The sequence below is a fragment of the Candoia aspera genome, chromosome 4 (genome assembly GCF_035149785.1).
Source record: "Candoia aspera isolate rCanAsp1 chromosome 4, rCanAsp1.hap2, whole genome shotgun sequence".
Classification (NCBI taxonomy): Eukaryota; Metazoa; Chordata; class Lepidosauria; order Squamata; family Boidae; genus Candoia; species Candoia aspera.
In genome coordinates, this window is record NC_086156.1 from 11,795,027 (window position 1) to 11,817,074 (window position 22,048).

General features: G+C 38.6%; 1 protein-coding gene across 1 annotated transcript in view; it reads right to left on the bottom strand.

Annotated features, from left to right (window-relative positions):
* ADARB2 (adenosine deaminase RNA specific B2 (inactive)) overlaps positions 1–22,048 on the bottom strand; it is a 375,455-nt gene that overhangs the window by 243,867 nt on the left and 109,540 nt on the right. The window contains exon 2 of the mRNA XM_063303417.1: positions 12,691–12,825. Within this exon, the coding sequence (XP_063159487.1) occupies positions 12,691–12,825 (135 nt within the window). The remainder of the gene's footprint in view (positions 1–12,690; positions 12,826–22,048) is intronic.

The following is a 22,048-nucleotide window of genomic DNA, read 5'->3' on the forward strand; positions in this document are numbered from 1 at the left end:
CAAGCAGTAAAAATGTTAAGGGGCAACTGCTATGTAGTCAGTACAGAGAAAATACTAGAGGTTTATGGTATAACAGCTATATCTGAGCATGGAGAATAGAGCAAGCTCACAGAAAGACAACATCAGTCTCTATGCAAAATCAGTTCTCTGTTAGCAAAGCAACATGAGCTTGGAGGTCCTCCAAAATTATTTTCTAGACAGCTACTGTATTAAAACTCAAATTCTTCCACAAACATTCCAATTCTCAAGTATTTCCTAAGAATGTGGGTATGTGTTGGTGTGCCAACTTATCACTAGGTAGCCACCAGCCATCTCAAGCTATCAAAAGTGAGCTCCTTCAACTAGCTCTAAAAACATCAGTTGATCATATTAATTAGCAAGCAATCAAGTCGTACAAAATGTCGCTAACTTGTTTCTATGCACACCTGTGATGAACTATGTTAGAATATCTCCATAGGCAGCAGTTGTGATTAACCTAACCAGCCTATGGTTAGATGAATGGTTAAATGGGCCATTGTTCTCCCTCAACAGGAAGGACTACAAAGACTTCCTGTGCAGGTTATTATGATTTATGACAACAATAACAGAATCACAGAATTATGGAATTAGAAGGGAGCACAAGGATCATGGAATCGAGGCCTTTGGAAATGGAGAATCCACAACCTCCTTAGGTAAACTGTTCCACCAGAATCTTTACTGGTTCCTTCTCTAGTTGTGACCTTCTGGCCTGACAGCTTTCTTTTTCTATTCAACAAATGCCTATGGTTCAGCTATGACTGATGCTGGAGCTGGAAGATCTTGGAAGAATGGTCCTATTGCTGCACAGGTTGGTTTGGATGCCATTAAACAGATGGCTCAAAATGTGTTGGTACCTGATGCAGAAAAAACAAATAGCACTATGATGGTTAAAAAAAATGGTTAAAGAGAAATATATTAAAAGGAACCAAAGGACATTGTGCTGTCTCTTATATCTGTTACTTGAAGAATAGAGGCAATCTTATTGAAAAGAGATCAAAGCCACTTATGTGTTGTATTGATTTCACTTGGCGTCCAAGGGGTGCACTCTGCAACTGAAAAGAGACCTTGGCCCAGGCCCTGGTGAGCGTGATCCCAAATTAAATCCTGACTTCTAGCAATTATTATTGACAACCATCTCATTAATGGTGGTAAGTCTCATGCCCAGTCTTCCGAAGCCTGAGTCTCCATATTGTAATTACTAATAAAAAGAAATACAAGAAGGAGCACAGGGCAACTGTAATAGACCTGCCAATCACATGTCGGCACTAGACCCTGAACATTTATTCTGGCATTGCTCATAAACACCCAAAGCAGAGCAGCTAATGTTTACCTCCGTACCAATTACTCCTTGGAGAAACACAAGGACGTTTCTTCCTAGAGGCCTAGAAATATACCATAGATTAACAACAAGTACATATTTGCCAGGTATTGAATGAGGTGTGTGTGTGTGGCGGGGAGGGAAACCTGAACTATTACACAGGATATAATTCTGGAGAAATCCATGGTTATTTTGTTCTTCCCCACCTCCAAATGGGGAAGCAATTATTCCATATACTAAACTGGAAGTTTAAAGTCATTTGAAAAGCAAAACAATTCATGAATATCCACTTTTCAGAACTGGGCTTCAGGTCATAATTGGCAACTTCTCTTTCCATTCCAATATACAGTATCTTCGACATCTTACCCGTGTCGTCTTCTTGTGTCATTTGGTGAACAGGTCAACAAACTGCAATTTTTATACAAAATACTTCAGAAGATTCGAGGCTTGAAACATTGTTTAAACACATCATTTTATTAGTACTGTTGATTCTCCTACTTTTTCCTCCTCCATGAACGTCTCTGTTTCTATGCTTTGCAAGGTGAAGGCACTCTATATGTAGATCATCATGTCTACATAGAAGCCTGTGGGTCTAATGACACAGACCAGCAATAGGCAATTCAATCATGGCATCTCCCAAGCTTCCTGACCCATCTAATCTTCCTTAAATAATAATAATTTAAAAAAAAATCCGAGCTGATATGCCACAAAGCAAAGCACTTGCCTTTAGCAGACTTTTCATATATATCAATAAAAAGGCATGTATAGGTCTCCCGCTCCTCCTCCATCATCCAATTCTTCCTCCCAAGAGAGCTCAGAAAAGCAATAACAGAATTAAAAATAATAAATAAAAATAATAAAAGTAAAGCATTCAGCTAAAAAATGGTGCATGGCTACTATCTAGTACTTTCTTTAGAAGTAAGCCCACATGACTGAGGTGGGGGGAGATGAAGCTAGGTTAATAAGGAATATCCAAGGCATTATAATTTCATTACATTTGTCTTCTGGGAAATGAATGTTTTGTAACTTTGTCGATTATCGCGGATATCTAAAATGCTTTTTCAACATTTCTAATACACTTACTGAACAAAAAAGTTTGCCCAGCCCTGAAATAAAAGTGTACCATATATGCTTTGGGGCTAAACACGAGACCACCTTGCAATGTGACAAGCAATGGGTAGGACATTGGGTACGACAGTTGGTACCATCTTAGTACCAGACTAGAATATACGAAACAAATATACAGTATTTATGATACATGTAAATACAATTTGTATTTTCCAATAAGCACGCAATTTCTACTATAAATTTATAAACTTCCGTATAAGAACAGCCAACCATCAGCTCATAATCCTATTCTGACTAGCTGAGTCAAGAGATATGGTGTGTTACAAGTCCCAATACTGCTTATCCTTCTAGTTGGATATGACAAGCAGGGTCCTCTAAACACAAATTGTAGCCAAAATTCATCCACTCAAGTGTGTGACAGCAAAATCTCAGGAAAAAAAATCAGACAAGGAACAGAAAATGACAGCATGGACTAATTTAAAAAATGTCAAACATTCAGTAGAACAAAATGGAACCTACATCCTGAACTCTGTTATTTTTTCCAGTGCATTTTAGATGCAATTTCATATGCATTCTGTTTTTGTGTCATTTTAACATCTATTTTGTTGTCAATGCTTTGCTGTTTGAGAGAGCTACTCTGCAATCAGGATGACATGCTGCCACATATCTCCTATACCCTAATGGGAAACTTTGAATATGCACATCTTTCAATACAGATGTTCAGTCTGGAATGTTTTGGTGGCGGTGAGAATGGGGCTAGGTACGAATACCCTCTTCCAAAGGCCCAACATTTATTTAACAAGGTTGATGGGACTCTAAAATCATAGAATTGGAAAGAGGCATTCAGTCCATCAGGTCCAACAAACAGGTGTCTGCAAGAAGAGCAAGGCATGGTAGTTAACAAAACAGGTGTTGTGATGTAATGAAACAAGACCCACTACTTACATACTTCAGTAGTCAGATGTCAGGATGCAAGTACATATGAATGGGATTGGCATCATGACATCCCTGCTAGTGTGCCATCATTTTGACATAATCTTGGTTTCTCCAAGTACAGGAATCCACATTAAAGTATCACTGAAGATGATGGTCCAGCCTCAGCTTGAACACGTCCACTAAAGGAAACCTATAATTTCTCCTCAAGTTTTGTGAAGCCCATCACATATCAGCTTTGGCAAACCGGTAAAGTTATGGATACAGTAGTAGCTCTTCCAATGAACCTCTTTAGCATTTCTTTGAGCTTTGATGCTATGGTTAGTTGTTATTAGCCACACTGGAAAGCTTTGGAGACTGGCAGAAATATACGTCAATTAAAAATGAGTAAAATCTCCAGGGGAAATCGCCAGGACTCTGCTCAGTCAGCTACCCCTCAAAGCCTCAAGGTAAGACTCATTTTCCAAGGCAGAGAAATGGATGTAAAGGTGTCAGCCAGGCAATCTTTTAAGCAGAAAACATTCTAGAATATTAGTGCCATACAAGAGAAAGACTTGCCTGCCGCATTTGTCCTCCTTGGTTGCAGGGGGAAAGTGAAACTGGACCTGATGTTGATCAGAATGAAGGGGACAGAATGTAGGAGTGAAAGTGATCCTTACGATGTGATGGCTGAACGGTATGAAACAAGGAGAAAACTAGAGCTGGTAGATATTTCTATAGCAACACCAAGAAATTTTGACACAAACATCCCTGGTTGCCATTAAAAGTCAAAGCATTGTTTGCTTCTCTTGGTTTATGTATATGTTTTAATGCAAGGTTAAGAGGAGTACTGTTCACTAAGTTAAGCTTTTGACTGTAAATATCAAAGTAAATAACACTTTTGTCAGACACAGTAGAATGATTTCTGGGAAAGCGTTTGGCATCTGCCTCACTGCTGTTGATTAGTCCACAGCGGGTAACTTGAAAGAACAGTTACTCTAGCCATTAATTAAAAAATAAATGTCAGCATATACAGTGATCTGCTGTATAAAGTGACAAAAATCTTCATAGGTATTTAATTGAAAGGCAAGAAAATATTGCTATCCTTTTAATTAGTATATTGTGGTATAACATGGAAGAACAGGCATAACATTTACTTACTCTAAAACAGTGACCAAGCCAATAATTCTTGGACAATATCACAACTTACCTGGGACAGCTTCAAGTCTCTCTAGCTACTAGAGTCCATATGCTCTCAGGCAGGAAAGCCAAATGTTGATGCCCACAAAATATTTTTACTATCCTTTTCTTAGTGTGGTATAGGGTACCATGAAATTCTTTTAAAAGTGGGTGTTGCACGTGCACGCACACAAAGAGCTACTTTGAAGAGAGTTGTAGCACTAGGACATTTTGTCATGTATTTCTACTATGGCAGACCCTCAATTTACAAATCCTGCAAATATATTTCCTTTACCTCAAGAGTGGGGAGTCTCACACCTCAGATATTGCTGAATTAACTCCTAAGCTCTCTCAAGATGGCCCATACCAGCCAAAGTTACTGGGAATTTGAACTTCAGCAACTCTGGAGCACTACATGAGAACATCTAAGCCAGGCTGATTTTCTATTAAGCTCTTACATACTCCTCTAGGAGATCTGGGAATTGCATCTTAACATGTCAAATATTATTCCAAGTCTGGAACATTCTTGGGGGACATCCATCTATATCCACTAAAACGCTCAATGTGTTTATCTGTTTGTACTTTCAAGTTAGCCCAAACGGTACATTATACCACAACAATTTTTGAATCAAGGTACCTAAAGTCCGCTAACTTGAAGAATGCGTAAATTACTCCTGTGGAATTGAAATTTCCACAATGTTCAGACCAATTTTATTTGCAGCGTCCCCACAGTCACGTGATCATGATTTCTGACTCTCCCTGCCAGCTTTCCACAAGCAAAGTCAATGGGGAAGCCAGCAAGAAGTTGGAAGTCACTCCCATTCCCACTGCTTTTTTGCCCATCCACGGTCATTCTGGTAAGGAAACATTGATTTATTATTGAAGTTCATTTGCCACTACAACTATTTTCCTATTTATGATATATACTCTTCTTAGATGATCCCAGGACCATCCAGCATTGGAGTAAAAGAAATATGGTCAGCTTAAAATTTAATGTTCATTCTGGTCACATCAGACTGCACTACTTGTCCTGTTCAGACTACACACCAGACTGTTTCTCAATAAATATTCTTTATTAAACAACTATTTACAATAATTAAGTCCTTGATATGCGAAGACTTAGTTAAGCAAGCCCAACTGCACCACAGCAGGGTAGTGGATAGGACTTCCACTGGAAGGGTAGACTGGATTCAACTAGAACACAAAGGCTGGAGGCAGCAGTTCTCGACCTGGAACAATACTGGAGCGATAATAGCTCTGAATCACAGGCTCACTGGACCTGGAAGCAGGACTACGAGCAGCAGACAGGGATGAACTGAAGACCTGGAGCAGGACCCAAACTCGGAGCAAGGCTAGACTTGATTGAGGGTTCTGGACTGGGCTGGGTACCTTGAACTGAAGGCTTGGAAACAAGGCTTGGAACTTGAGCAAGGCTGGACTCAGCTGGAAGCCCCAGACTAGGATGGATTCTTTGGACTGGAGACTTGGAGAAAGGCTTGGAACTTGGAACAAGGCTGGACTCGGCTGGATGCCCCGGACTAGGCTGGCACCCAGATCCTGAGCATGATAGGTATGAAATTCCTGAGCACAATGGAGCATATGAAGTGCAAGTGCACCAGACTGAAGGCAGATGACGGCACTGGAACGTCAAGACTTGACCACACAGCTGAGATCGCGGAGATTCAAGGCTGGAAGCAAGGCTGATGGGTGCGGCTGACGCCAATTCCTCGTTGGCAGAAGAAGCAGGATTCAAATCCTCCTCAGAGTACAGCGAAGTCACTGGTTCCTCTTCGGCAACAGATGCTGACTCCGACACTGGTAAGGATTCTTCTTCCGAAGCTGCAGGCTTGGAGGATTAGTTGTCTCCGGCAGCTCGCTCTTTGCATGGCTGCCTTTTATTCCATTCTTTGGTGTGCTTGGAGTCTCCGGTGGCCAATCAGGCTGCTTTCTCCTTCGCGCGCTTTTCAGCTCGTTGTTGGCGCACGCTGATTGGTGTATTCAAATCCTCCTCCGAATCTTGCCCAATCAGTGCCATGGATTCTTCCTGCACTGCTGAATCATCCTGGAGTTTCGTTTTCCTGGTTTTGGCCCGGTAAGTTTCCAACTCCTCCTCTGACTCGGAAAGAGTTTCACTTTCCGAGTCAGAGGCAGGCTTGGTTCTGACACTACCTTTCTCTCAAAGGATGACCAAACGGGTCACAGGGTTGTCAAGTGACACTTACAATTAGCCCAAGAGAAACTTGCAATGGAGATTGGATTGACTATGTCCACCTTGAGTGTTTAGGCAAATGAAAAAGCAGGCATACATTTAATAGATAAATATATTAAATAAATAATCAAGTGAATTACCTTGCAAACCAACACTTATATGGTATACAGTGCACATTGTACCTATTAGTATAAACATTAATAAATTGAGGTACAATCCTGACACAGGCACAGTATCTATAAAATAGATGTTAGTGGGCATGTGAGATGCAAAGGTACTTTTTTTTAAAAAAATGACTCCCTTGTTTATATCTTTCCTCTTGGTATCATTTGAAGGAAGACATCTACATAGCAGGATAACTTATTCGGGGTAATTAATGTTCCTCGTTTCCTCTTTCATTCATTTCAGATTTATCAGCCTGCTGCATAGATCAATAGGACCAGCCAAATTCCCATGGGGGAGAGGGCTCCCTTGGCCATTAAGGGGGACTTGGTCACAAATCAGTTATAGTAGTAGTGTTTGTTCCGTTCCAAGCGGAAAAGCGACATGAAAAGCTTGGCTGGCAGATTTATTGATTACATTTCACCAGTGACCAGCAAGAGGCAAACTCTCTGAAAAATCCCCAAAGGTGATCATTAGCACTGAGTAACTGTCACTAAACATTAGCACCAGCAGCAGGCTGGAGCAAAGGCCAAAAAACAAAAAAAAAGGCACAATAATTTAAAAGCAAGATTCTCTCTCAAGAGAGAAGAGAAAGTCCACTTGCATTAAGCAATGCTCTTTGTGGGAAGGGACGCACAACAACACAACTTCTTAATGAAACTTTAGGTAAAGCAGACAGTTCCCATTCTTGATCACCAAGCTGACCCAACCCACTCGTCATATATATGTTACAGTTACCCAGAATCCAACAATTACTATCATGTCCAACCCTATAGAGTCAATCGGATTTTGCTCACTGATCACACCTCTAGTGAAAGCTATGTCAATGAAGGGACAGTTTCCAGAGGAAATAGCTGTGCTGCAGCAGAACAGACTGAATGTTGTGTTATGTTAAAGACAGACAAATTGTGACATAAGTATTCATGGACTACAGTCCACTTCCTAGATGTATTAAACATTGTTCTAGTTGACAAGGGACCAGTTAAGTGGCAGCACTTAGCTGATCTTGGCTAACTTCAAACAAGCTAAACAAGGGCAGATCTGGTTAATATTGAGACTGGAGTTAACCAGGAAATAACAGGGACGTAAGCTTTTGGAAAACACCTGAGAAGAAGGCAACGGCAAGCCACTTTTGTCCTGTTGCCAAGAAATGTATGTAGCTTGTAAAATGTACTTGAAAGAGACTTTATTTTCAAAGTTGATTTGGGGGAAGAGAGGGAGACCTTAACTATGATGTCAGAGGGCAAGAGAATACTAGAATAAATTCTGGTAAGAAGTACTGGGTTTACTTCTTAGGCAATTATGTCAAATCATCTAAGCAACCACCTAATGGGTCGCCAAGATCCTGGCACTGGTAAGCATATTAGCCATACTAGCCATTCTTGGGGATGGTTAGTTTCTTAGAAGGACCCAGCTCTGCCTGCAAATCATAAAGAACTTTCAGCCATTGAGGTTTTTATTATATTTATTGTATTATGTATTATAGTGTTTTATAGTTTTATATTTTTATTTATGTTTTATTGTAAACCGCCCAGAGTCCCTTTTGGGAGATGGGCGGTGATAAATTTGATTAATAAATAAATAAATAAATATTAACACGGGTAGTGGAATAAAAGCAGGCAATTAAAAGGAACAGTTCAGTTCAGTTCATGGGTGACATACTCTCCACCCATTGTTATATTCTGACATGGGAGGCGGGCAGACTCAGCTGGGAGCTAGTGGTTGTCCCAAAGTCATGCAATAGGCTTCAGAAATGAAATCTGGGTCGTCCCAGTCTTACTTTTCATTATAGATTAATACACACAGGATCAAATAGTGGGGATTAATCTAAAAAGAAGAGTGATGGACAGTTGGGAAGACAGGATACTTTTTTTTACTTTGGATTTTTTACTTAATATTATTTTCATGATGATGATGATGATGACAACTTCTACTTTGCCCAACATAAAGTTCTTGCAGCTCCCTTCTACTGAACTGTCTTGCACTAGCAGCAGAATCACCACCTTCACATGACCATGGATATGCCGTTCATAGTTATGCTATTTATGAAAATGAAAGAAAGATGAAGAAAATGGGCCACAGTGTCTTTGTATTTCTGCATCCAGTTGCCACCACATAAGCCTAAACATTTCCTTCTCTTCTATTTTCCCTCAACTGATGAAATATACACAGTGAGCACAGAAAGCTGATCCTAAAGCCATTTTTCATGCTGTTCCCCCCTCTTAACCTAGCAGGTGATCTGTCTTTGGTGTCCATGTGCCATTGCTTCAGGCAAAAAAAAAAGTTTTTAATTTCTCCTTCATTCTCAATTGACATTGCTCAGGCTGCCAAATGAAAATGCTTCAAAGGCTAGATAGATTTCAGAGTTAATGTTGCCACTCCTAAAAAGAAAAAAAGAAGGAAAAAACATTCCCAGGACAGGATCAAGGGGGTGTTCTTGCTGTGAGGGTTTGCAATGACTCCCAACAAACAATAATCTAACATTCATCTTGGTCTACAATCAAATTATAGGCTCTCAAACAGAGCCATAATGAGAAAAGACAGTTCAGAATTAACTCAAAAGAGAAGGATCCACACAAAGATGTGTATAGACCAAATGACTCAAGGTAAGTACAAATCATGAACACAAACACTACCTTCCTCGTAAGAATCTTGCAAGTCTGAAAGCATTTCTCCCCTCCATTACTATTACTTTTCAGAAAACTAGGGAGGGTCCCTTCTGAAACACTTCCAATGCCCCTTTTGCTTCTGTGGGCTGAGATACCTTTTGCATGACAGTTGTCTAGTCTGCAGCACTTTCTCTTGTCTCCCAAGGTCATTCCCACATACCGTTTCACCAAGCCATTCATGACTAGGAAAGACAAGCTTTGGCTGGAATTCTGGATTTCACAGCTACTCTAGCCAACTTCCCCATTAAAAAATGCAGTTCACTCTAAGCGTTCATGCGTGTGCCCATAAATGTGTAAGTGAAGGAATAGCCATTCAGTGACCATTCGAAGTTACAATGGCACTGAACAAGGGGAAATTACAATAGGTCCTCATAGTTGCAGCCATCGCAGTGTCCCTGTGGTCATGCGATTGTGATTTGGGCACTTGGCAACCAGCTCACAGTTGCGATGTCGCAGCATCCCGCAGTCACATGATCACCATTTGCGACCTTCACTGCTGGCTTCCAACAAACAAAGTCAATGGGGAAGCCGGCAGAAAGTCACAAATGGTGATCACGAGACCGCGGATGCTGCAACTGTGCGGGATTCATCTAATCACAGCAACTGGGACTGCCAGAACTGCCATTGCAAGTTGGCACAGTCATGTGACATTGTGCCTCATGATTGTGTTGTTTCTCAACGGGTTCCCAACCCCAAAGCAAGGACTACCTGTACTTTTTTCTCAAAGAGCACTGATGCGGGCAGTGAATAGAAATCCTGAAGATACTTTGAGATCATAAATCTGGTCTGAATGTATTTTGATTCAGACTGAGTTTCAGAAGTTGTCCCATTGTTCTATTTCCTTCTTTCCTCTTTCCCTATCTTAAGTTCCCAATGTTTACCTTTGGAGAAAAACAGGCTTAAGAAAAATGTGATTCTACATATTTTGCAAAGAGCTAAATTTTCAAGAACACTTGATCAAAGAGTTTGAGCTGGCTCTGGACCTCCCCCCTTTTAAAACTGCCCTCCCTTGAAAGAGGAGGATGAAAAATACTATCACCAAACATCATCATTTGCAACATTCTGTGTATACTATTTACCCCCCCCCCCATATTTTTCCATACAGTTGTGAGATATTGGCAATTATTATTTAAGTCAAAAGGGAAAAAGAAGAATAATTTACACCATCCATCATTGTTTCCTTGTATGAATAAATTACCAGACACCGCAGCAAATCAATTGTGGGGAAAGAAACAGCCCATGCCAAACACCGTGCTTATGTGTATAATTTCCTTAATGTTTTCCATCCTCATATATCAAAACTACAGAATGAATTTGGCAAACCTGATGCAGGAAAAAGCTCATTATGCCAAGGTCTCACAGGGTGCTTAAAGCCCACCTGGAGAGCCAGTCCATGTAATAAGAGAAAAAAGGAATGTCTAATCTAGCAGTAAGATCTTTGTGGCCTGTTTGTCCTTCCCAATTTTTTTTACCAAGAAGTTCATACAGTAGATCAGTGTTTCTCAACCTTGGCAAGTTTAAGATGGGTGGACTTCAACTCCCAGAATTCCCCAGCCAGCAAGGATGGCTGGGGAATTCTGGAAGTTGAAGTCCACCCATCTTAAACTTGCCAAGGTTGAGGAGCACTGCAGTAGAATATAACATCTTATGTGTTGAGATTTAGAACACACAATTTCACAGTTCATGGTTTGGCTAGGAACTTTCTTAAGCAATGGCCAGTTCAAATCTACTCCAGGACACACGTGAGAAGCTGCCTTCTAACATATCAGACTTTCCATCTAACCAAGTACTGTCTGCTCTGAGACTGGCTCCCTTGAATCCACCGCATAAAAAAATATCTCCCATCCTCCACCTGATCCTTGTTTAAAACACTAAAGAAGCCAGGGAAGAATGTCTTACTTCTGGAAGAAACATGATGTCATGACCGGATTGCTTGAGCTTTCACTCCAACAAGACTCAAAAGCAATTGATTAGAAATCTATTTAATGAAGTGAAGCGTCCAGTGCAAGGAAAAAGTTGTGAATGCCAATTCCCACACAATTCTACATTTAAAATCACAGAAGCTTCAATTCCTCTCCACTGCCCCCATAGGTATGTGCCCCTCCTCCTGGTGCCGGCAGATGGCTTGAACAGTTTTCTGCCTGTTCACCTTGGGGCAAGGAGCATCTAGCCCAAACAAAATGATTCACACTCCAGCCTGACTCTCCCTCCCTGCTGACGACTCGCAGGTTGACACGGGTTGCTGGAAGATGGATGCGAGTCCGATAACGTGTTCTGGGAAGATTCAACAGGGGAGCGTGACACATGCCCATTTCTACCACGCTTTTGTCCCTCCTCATAATGCATGAGTGGAATGCCTGATTTTTGAAGTGGGAGATTCAAAGAAATGGTAAGATAATCTCTAGAATAAGCTTAACATTGTCAAAAAATAAAGACTCTCTCTCCTAAAACTCAAGAAAAATCCTAGTTTTAGCTGCCTCTGTGTATGACTCAGCTTCACAGGTTTTGCATTTACAGCTTCTCCCCTAAAAGCATCTTTCTTCCCACAAAAGAGAGGTGGTCTCTGGCCATCAAAAGTTGCCCATCCCAGTTAGTATGAACAATACACTTTCTAGAGACTTTATTAGAATTTATAGCATACATTCCTTGTGTGTGTACAACATTACTCCTACCTTTGAAGTCTGAAGAGGAAAACTCCAGAGATGAGTCCTTTTTGTCAAAATACAGGAATCTCATGATTTACAAGATTTATCAAGACATTAACATAGGAGTGCCCCAGACATTTTCCCCTTCTAGTGAGGCTACTCTACCTTCAACTGTCTTAAAAAATAATAATTTATCTTTTTTTTTGGTTGGGAAAATGTGCAGATTCTTTTTTGCTTTGTTTTTGGAAATTGCTGAAAAGCCTGACTGAAAAAGAGATAGCAATCCAATAATAACTATATATATACTCCAAAACTTGACTCATCTTCATATGAAGATTGTGTTACTATGATTTTATAAAGATTGGGATATTAAAAAATGTGTTTTTCCTTCTTTCTTTTTTAAAGCAAGGTTTATTTTTTTATATTGTATATCATGTTAACCACCAATAAATCATGATCAGGGGGTGAATCCATTTTCCACACACCAGAATGCCCAGTCTGAAGACTTACCACGTGGTGTTTCTAACTGCGTGGAGAGGCGGTGATCTGTTGCTTCCAACCATGTGCCAAACTGTGTGTTACAACGTTCCTGCAATCGCTGTGAAATCCGGGGGAGCAGGGTGTGAACCCACCCTGAATTCTCCACTGTTGAACAAAAGAAACATTGCTCTTATTTCAGTAAGGTAACAATAATTATCCAACAGTTCAGAAAATACATTATCAACCTCTCTTTCATTTTTCCGTATGCTTTTGTATCATAACCCTGGCTGGCTCTCGTTTCTGAGTTATTTTATCTTAGACACATCAGCAGTCCTCTTTGGCTGGAAAACCTGACTGAGCTGTTATGGGAGCACAGATTGTTCAGGATGACACAGAGGGCTGACACAGATGATACTCCATGAAAGAAGAAGAAGTGTTGAAGCAGTCTTAACTTCTGTAGAAGAAAGTAAACTGGTTGGCCTGTCAGAGATGAATGAAATGCTCCATTTCAAGTCTGAAACTGTCAGCCCTAGAAGGTAGACCAGACTAAGAAACCAACACCATGTAGGTCAGGACTACTTTGATTGTAACAGCTGTAGTACAAAATCTCACAAATCTGAATGTACTTCCCCCTCTATCTCCATGTGAACTAGATAAAGGCGTTAGTCTGAGAGGTTTTCTCAAGTTAGCTTGTTGGCATGGACTTAGGCCCCCTTTATCTGACCTCTGCTTTGGTAGTGGCTCTTCCTCCTGTCCTTCAAGGCCATTCCCTCTGCCCTCTACAGAAATTGGCTGTTCTGCCTATGCCAGAAACAGTCTGAGTCTAAGCAGCCCTGAGCGATAAACCATGGTGTGAGCTCTAAAGATGCCATATTTTGAGTTCAATATATTTCAAATGCCAAATGTTTTTCTGAAGTGGGACAAAACTTCAGCTTAAATTTTAAGCTGGTTGGAGATTGACACTGTGTGTGTGTGTGTGTGTGCGTTCATTCCTGGTAGCAGAAACCTAACCAGAGCAAAGATGAGTAAAATATCCTTTACTCATGTATTCCTGTCAATCAGTGTTTTTCAAGCTTGGCAACTTTAAGATGTGTGGACTTGGACTTCAGCTCAACATGCTGGCTGGGGAATTCTGGAGTTGAAGTCCACACATCTTAAAGTTGCCAAGCTTGAAAAACACTGCTGTAAATAAATCTCCTTTCTGATATAAAACAGCTCTAACAGAAAGAAGATTCATTTACCGTAAATAAATTATAGGGAAAGGCGAAGCCTAGCACCTAGCTAGCTACAACCCACCACGAGGAGAGTCCAAGACCATGGGCTGTCTGTGTGTGCACACATGTGCCTAAGAAGGGCAAAGGAAGTGACTTCACACTGGCAATCTCTTAGACAAAGAGAAGGCTCCAAGTAAATCCTTAATTCTCTATCTACACCCTCCTGCCTCCTGAGGTGCAGAAGACTCAGTGGATCTGGATCTCCAACAGTGACTTCTCTTGCTCTCTCTCTTGCTTGCTCATACACCCATACACACAATTTTCCTCCAATATATGCCTCTTTTTGTGGGGACTTTCCTATCACATGCTTGCTCATACACACATGTACACACACCTGGAACTGTATGTGTTCTGTATTGTATTCTTCCAAGATTCTGATGAGGGCAGTTTTTGATAGCCATGCATGTTCCAACACTCTAAGTTTGGGGTGTGCAACTATGTCCAACTACAGGAAATAAAAGTCTGAACGGATCAAATTTTTCACCCATCCCTGCTCGCGTCTATATATCTGGGCTGAGGAATCCTGCCACTACTGTGCTGTACGTACTCAGGCGATGAGTCCAATGAACAATAAGGCTGGATTCCACCTATTAGGTTTCAGGTTTCTAACTGGCAGCTCTTCCTTGTCAAGAGGAAAAATCGCTCACCCAGTAGTAGCTTAAAAGTAATCTGAGGTTCAAAGAGGGTGTTGGGGCAATTCTCATGGTAACTAAATTAAATGCAACTGTGATTCTAAGCAGGTGGTAGGTTTGATTTGAGATGGAGGTTACGTGGGATACTAATAAGTGAATGGTTGGCACCAAAGGGAATTAAAGGGCTGCTTTCACTCATTGGCTTGAGAGCCTTTCCACAAGGTGAAGAGATTGAATGCGTGCAAGCGTTCACTTTCCTAGGATCTCAGATTGATCAAAGCAGTGAACGCAGTCCAGAAATAAAGCGTCAAATCGCTCTGGGTTGCACAGCATTGGTGAGCATGAATCGAGTTTAGAAAAGCAAGAACATCAGCCTGGCAACTAAAAGCAGATTAGTCCACACTATCGTTTTTTCCCATAGCTACCTATGGCTGCAAAAGTTGGACCATGAAAAAAATAGACAGGAGGAAAATCAACTCATTCGAGCTGTGGTGTTGGAGAAGGCTCCTGAGCAGTCCTTGGTCAGCAAAGGTGACAAACAAGCAAGTACTGGAGTATACAAAACCACACTGGGGGGCAAAATCACTAAATTCCGCCTTACTTATTTTGGCCATGTCATGAAATCAAACTCACTGGAAAAGGCAGTTATGCTTGGAACGGTCAGTGGTAAAAGGAAACAAGGCCTCCAAACAACATGGTGGCCAGACACTATCAAAGCCGACACTAGTCAGAACATAAAACTGAAAGAAGCCATACAAGATCAGAAAATGTGAAAGAGCTGGTCCATAGAATCACCAAGAATCAGACACGATTGAATGGATAACATCATCCTCATCCTCATCATCCACTTATTGGAGTACATTTCTTTCAACACTACATCCATTAAGGGCACTGCACTGACAGTGCATGCAAGTCTTTTATACTGAGAAATTGTAGGTTCTGAGGGATTGGCTTTGTCATTATGCTGATATGGAAATTCCAGGATGCAACTGCTTTGAGGAGCCCTCACATCACCTCACTCTTACTAGATAAAAAGATACAGGAGTTATGATTCAATCATATACAGTATCAGCAGTAAAACAGAGACCCCAAAGACATGAAGCATCTGGATAGATAGAAGAAAAAAGAGTATCGGAACATATACAAAAGGCATTGTTACAGTCTTGGTTGAAGGCATACTATTTAACAATTCACCATTGTTGCGTCTCTCTCAGAAAGCTGCTAGGAAATTAAAACTGGGCCTGCACAAACTCATGACTTCTGAGGTCCAGTAGAAAGTACCATAAGCTTGCTAACTCCTCCTGCAGTTGCATGAATAGGATGTTGATCAAATTTTTGATGGGCTCCATTTACAAGTTGTGCTAGCCCAACAGAAAGCTGTTCCATGTTCCAGGTCCAGACGGATTTTCAGCAGGTTATTATAAATATTTTCAAGATCAAATTTTGTTACCACTTAAAGATTTAATGAATGCGATTCTGTTAGGAAATCCAATACCAAAATCTTGGTCAGAGGCAAATATCATACTAATCCCAAAAGAAAAACAAGACCCGTCACTATGCAAAAATTATAGACCTTTTTCGTTATTAAACAATGACTATAAAATATTTACTTTAATTCTAACTGAAAGACTAAAAACAATATTTCAAGAAATAATCAGTTATGACCAAAATGGTTTTTTACCCCAAAGATATATAAAAAACAATATAAGGACGGTTTTAAATATAAGAGAGTATGCTCAATTTCATAATGAAAAATAGATTATGTTATTTTTAGATGCTGAAAAAGCTTTTGACAACCTAAATTGGAATTTTATGCTTAAGACTTTAGAATTGATGGATTTTGGCGATATATTTATAAAAGCAATAAAATCAATTTATACATTTCAAAAAGCCAGAATTGTGATCAACGAAGAGATAACACAAGAATGTCAAATAGAAAAAGGAACAAGGCAAGGTTGTCCGCTATCTCCTTTATTATTTATATTGGTATTGGAGGTTCTAACAGAAGCTATCAGAAAGGCTCATCGAATTGAAGGGATAAAGATCAAACAAGAAACATATAAATTAAGAGCCTTTGTGGATGATTTAGTTATCACTTCACAAAACCCGTTAATATCAATTGATTACTTATTAAAGACACTACAAGAATATGGAGAATTAGCTGGTTTTAAAATAAATAATCAAAAAACGAAGATGATAAATTTAAACATGCCACAAAATAATCAGAATGTATTAGAAATTAAATCAGGATTTAATAGCGTTAAAAAAGTTAGATATCTAGAGATAGAGATTTCAGCCAAAACTAGTGATTTATTTCAAAATAATTATGTTAAAATATGGAAGGAAATTAAACAAGATTTATTGAGGTGGGTAAAATTAAACTTATCACTTATGGGACGAATCTCTGCAATTAAGATGAATATTTTGCCGAAGGTGCTATTTTTATTTCAAACCATTCCAATATTTATAACTGATAAAATTTTTAAATTATGGCAAAAGGATATTTTAAAATTTATTTGGCAAGGGAAAAGACCAAGAATTAAATTCAAATTACTACAAGAGGATAAAGAAAGAGGAGGCTTGGGTCTTCCCGATTTCAGGTTATATTATGAGGCATGTGTTCTATTATGGTTAAAACAATGGATCACTCTACAAGATTATAAATTACTAAATTTAGAAGGACATGATTTAAAATTTGGATGGCACGGCTTCTTATGGTATAACAAATTGAAAGTAAATAAAACATTTAACAATCATTGTATTAGATGGTCCATTCTTAAAATTTGGGAAAAATATAAATCTATTTTAACATCGACAATACCACTATGGATTTCCCCACAAGAAGCTTTTGTAAGGCGAGAAACAATAGGAAACCATAAGTGGCTAAAATATTCAGATTTAATAAAATTTGAAGGGACCAAATTTACAATGAAGACAAGAGAAGAACTGGAAAATGAAGGATATTCATGTCAATGGTTTACATATATTCAGTTAAAAGAACAATTTAAATAGATGCCAAAAGTTATAAATTTACAAAAAAACTATCTTGGTGGGATGAACAAATCTATGCTAATAATGACCACCTGATCTCTAAAACATATAAAATGCTATTACAAATGAAAATATTAAATGTACAAATTAAGCAATGTATGAACAAATGGGAGAAAATTTTTGGCTACAATATTGAATACGATGTTTGGGAAAGGATGTGGACTAAGGGATTAAAATTTACATTAAATTATAATTTAAAAGAAAAAATTTATAAAATGTACATGTGGTATATTACTCCTGAAAAATTATCGAAAATGTTTCAAAATACGTAAAATGTTTGTTGGAAATGTAAAAAAGAAATTGGAACTTTATACCATATGTGGTGGACCTGTAAAAAAGTGAAAAATTTTTGGTCATCTATACATAATATAATTTGTAAAATGTTGGCAGTTAACATTGATAAATTACCGGAATTCTACTTATTGGGCTTTATGAACAAAGATTTGGAAAAAAACTATGGAAAACTTCTACTGTATTTGATTACTTCAGCCCGAATTATTTACGCTGCAAAGTGGAAGGAAGAATTAATCCCATCTATGGAAGAATGGATACTTAAATCCCTAAATTTGGCACAAATGGCAAAACTAACGGACCAACTAAACGATAAAAATATGGAAGACTTTCAAAAGGACTGGACACCCTTTTTTAAATATGTGGAATGGACTCAAAAAGTTAATATGAACATATAGTATGTAAACAGCAAATTATTTTAATTATTTAATCTCTCATTAGAATTAATGAAGGCAATTTAGAGAATTAAGGGAAAAAAAATAACATGCTAGGATATTAAGCTGTACCGTCTGGAAAGTTGGAAACCCAAATCTTTCTATTTATTTATTTATTTTTCATTTTATCCCTTTTCATTATTTTTTTTATTATATATATATATATATTCATTTTTTCTCTTTTTTTTCTCTCCTCTTCCCTTTTTTTTTCTTTTTCTTCTCTCTTCTTCTCTTTTTTGTATTGTAAGGTATTATTGTTTGTATGTGATTTTATGTTTATTTAAATAAATTAATAAAGATTCATATATATAAAAAAAAAAGAAAGCTGTTCCATGACATATTATGTTATGTATATGTCAGTGAATGGTGAAGATTTGGGGCTAGGATCAGGGAGATGCCTCTATGGAATCTTACTGGGTGATGCTGAACCAGTCTCTTTGTCACAGCACTACCTATCTCAAAGGACCGAACTTATGGGGGAAAGTGCTATGCTATGAAAGGCAGGACAAATCTGATGAAGAAATAAAAACATGCATATTCATTCATCACCTGCCACAATATGAGAAAATATTCTCTAGGAGACTGACAAGTTGGAGCAACTCTCCATGTGAATGGGCATGGACATCTATTATCACTTGTTTGTTAGTTTGATATGTAAAGGCTGGGTTGATCATCCAGCTATACAGCAAATTGAGAATGGCAACATTTGGGCTGCAATGTAAATTAAATTAGTATATTAAAAAATTAAAACACATTCCTTATCAAACTGAAATCAGAATTTTAAAATACCATAAAATGTTTATATAAATATAAATATATATAAGTTTAGCAATAAAAGATAGGTGCCATGTTAGAAGAGACAATCCTTTTTTATTCTTGCCACAGGAAATACTTCTGACATGGTGCCTCTCACATACCTTTAGGAAGGAAATGGCAACATACATGTTCCTCATCCCTTTTTCTATCTTCATAGCAATCCTTGTAAGGTAGGGCAAGTTGAAAAAGAGAAAGAACTAACAAAAGTCCCAGTGAGCTTTATAGCTGAATGGGGATTTGATGCACTAGCTACAACTGTACCACGCTACCTCACATGAATATCAGACTACCTCACATTATATAGCCACGGCAATTCATAGGACCGTGTCACCTTTTGCCCTGATTGTAATTGTGCTACTGGAACGTGGAATCCTTGGGGAAGGTCACAAATGCTCTTCATAGCCCAGTTCACACCTGGAAATGACCATTTGTGCCCTAGTTGTATGTGGAAGTTCTCAGGTTGCCTGTAAACATGGAGAACATAAAATTCCATGATGTCAATACAAAAAAGATCTAGGAATGTAACAGCTACAAGCTGTCTTTATGAAAATGGACTAAACTTTTATCAGATTCTTCACTGCGATTTCAGCTCAAGTCTTTTTGTGTTTGTGTGTGTGTGCATGCACACACACGTGTTCCAAGATTTGACTTTCTGAAAATAAAAGCACACAGAAATATCTTGGGGCTGGTGATACTGAAGTATGATTATGGTTCATCAGATTTTCTGACATTTGAGCTATAAATTAAATACAGAGTACATTGTAATGTAAAGTCCGTGTCTACTTATTTAATCTAATCAAGTCTCAAATACTTGCTTTAGCAGGCTAATAGCCTCTTGAAGAAACATGGGGCTGTTCCACATTTCATTTATGTGATGGATGGGAAGGGAAGATGAATTAAATAGTAGATGAGTACCTTGGGACAAGGAAAAAAGTGACTGTGGTAGTCTGTATCACTGATATTTTAGCTATCATAAGAACTTTTCCAAAAATTCCCAACTGTTTCCTAGCTCTGCTGGATCAAAATAGGGGTCCTGTCTAGGCTTCCTGCTTCTACGAATAAATGGAAAAATATACCTTTAAACTTTCAAGGAAAACATATAAATAATAGCTTACTCATTCTTTTCTTGCAATGCCTCATAATCAGATATATTTGCCCTCTACTCATTGAGCACTGATATCAATTGCCCTATAAAGCTGATGGCCATTAATACACCGCATAGCACAAAATGTTGCTAGTTAATTAGGTCTTGTATGAAGAAGTTTCTTTCTTCACATCAATGGCTTTTATTGTGCAGCCAAAGTTCCAGTATTATGAAAGGCAACCAAACAACCTCTTTTCAATTTTTTGGGATCAATCAGAAATTGTACACACCATTACAATTTTGTCTTGATACACTTAACTGTCCTTTTCTCCCCTCTAAAAGTCTCCAAACATTTTAGCTTTGCATTGTATGGGAAGTATTCAAACTACTTGCTAATTTTCATAATCTTTTCTTAGCTATAGGATGCCCTGCTTTGAACTCGAGGAGTCAAAGTGAAGTGTAGAGACCTTACCAACAGAAGGTCTCAAACAGATCCCAGAAAGATACCCTGTTTGATCAGCACCAGTGGTCTCACTTAGTCTCCTCCAATCTAGTGCTCTCCAGATGTTTAGACCATTACTACCCATTTCCCATATAACGTAGTTCTAATATTTCGAGAGAGTGCCAGTTGAGGACTTTGGAGAGTTGTACTCCCAATGAACATCGGTGATGTAGACTGATGATAACACTTCTTGTGTTCTTATGGAGCAATCATAACCATCATAACTGTGGCATACAAAATATGACTTCCTTAGCATTTCACAAATTGTACATCTGAACCCATTACCAAACATCAGTGTTAACCTAGGAAGGACTTGGAATCTCATAGCTTCCTCCTACAGTCCTATGATGAAAGAGGCAATGGAGGGAAATGGACTATAAGGCTTTTGAAGGATTAGAAAAAGATTAAAACACTGATATTTTTAAATGAAAGTGATACATTTTTATTAAACCAAACCCTTCTTCATAAAACCATATTTTGTACAGTGATGTTTGTCCTACACTTGGCTCCACCCACACATGCCATCAATTGGGGGGGGGGAATCACCTCTGTAATTTTCAGCCCTTTCAATGTTATCCTCAGGAGCAGGTGGTCCAAAGATTAAGAAACCCTGAGCTACATCACCATTACGCAAAAGTGGTGTAGTGGTGTGATCTGTATTTCCATTAAAGCAATTGTTTGATGGGGCAGCTCTGATTTTGATTAAAGCAATGGAGGGAGAATCTTGGCATCTTTTTCCTAAGTGAAAATGGGAATACATCCCAAATTACTGATAACATTGTTAAATATGGATCCTTCTATACCATGCCTCTTGTTTTTAAGAATCCTGATGGGTATGGATGGAAGTCTTGCACATTGTAAAGAATATATACTCATGGCTAGTAAAATGTATCTCTATGTGATGAGTGCAAAAGAATATATTTCAATTCACAGTGGGAATGCTGCCGGTTTGGGAAGGCTGCCTTTTGAGCTAAGTTCATGATGATTTTAGCTATAAATAAATACATTTGCATTTTCATGGCAGGTGTTGTCTTTCATGGATTTTGGTCTGAATTTATCATATGTATTGGATTTACTTGCAATGGATTATCAGCTGGGCTTGGTTTATCTTTTTCCCCTGCTGAAGCAAATGCCAAGTTTTCATTTTTTTTAAAAAAAAATCCCCATAAAAGGGTAAATTGAATTATTTCTCTATCACTACCATTTACATTTTAATGAGTTTTAAAATGGAAATGGAACAAGTCAAATGAAATCAGTATATAGACCACTATTTTTCATTTGAACGGGAATTATGCAAAATATTA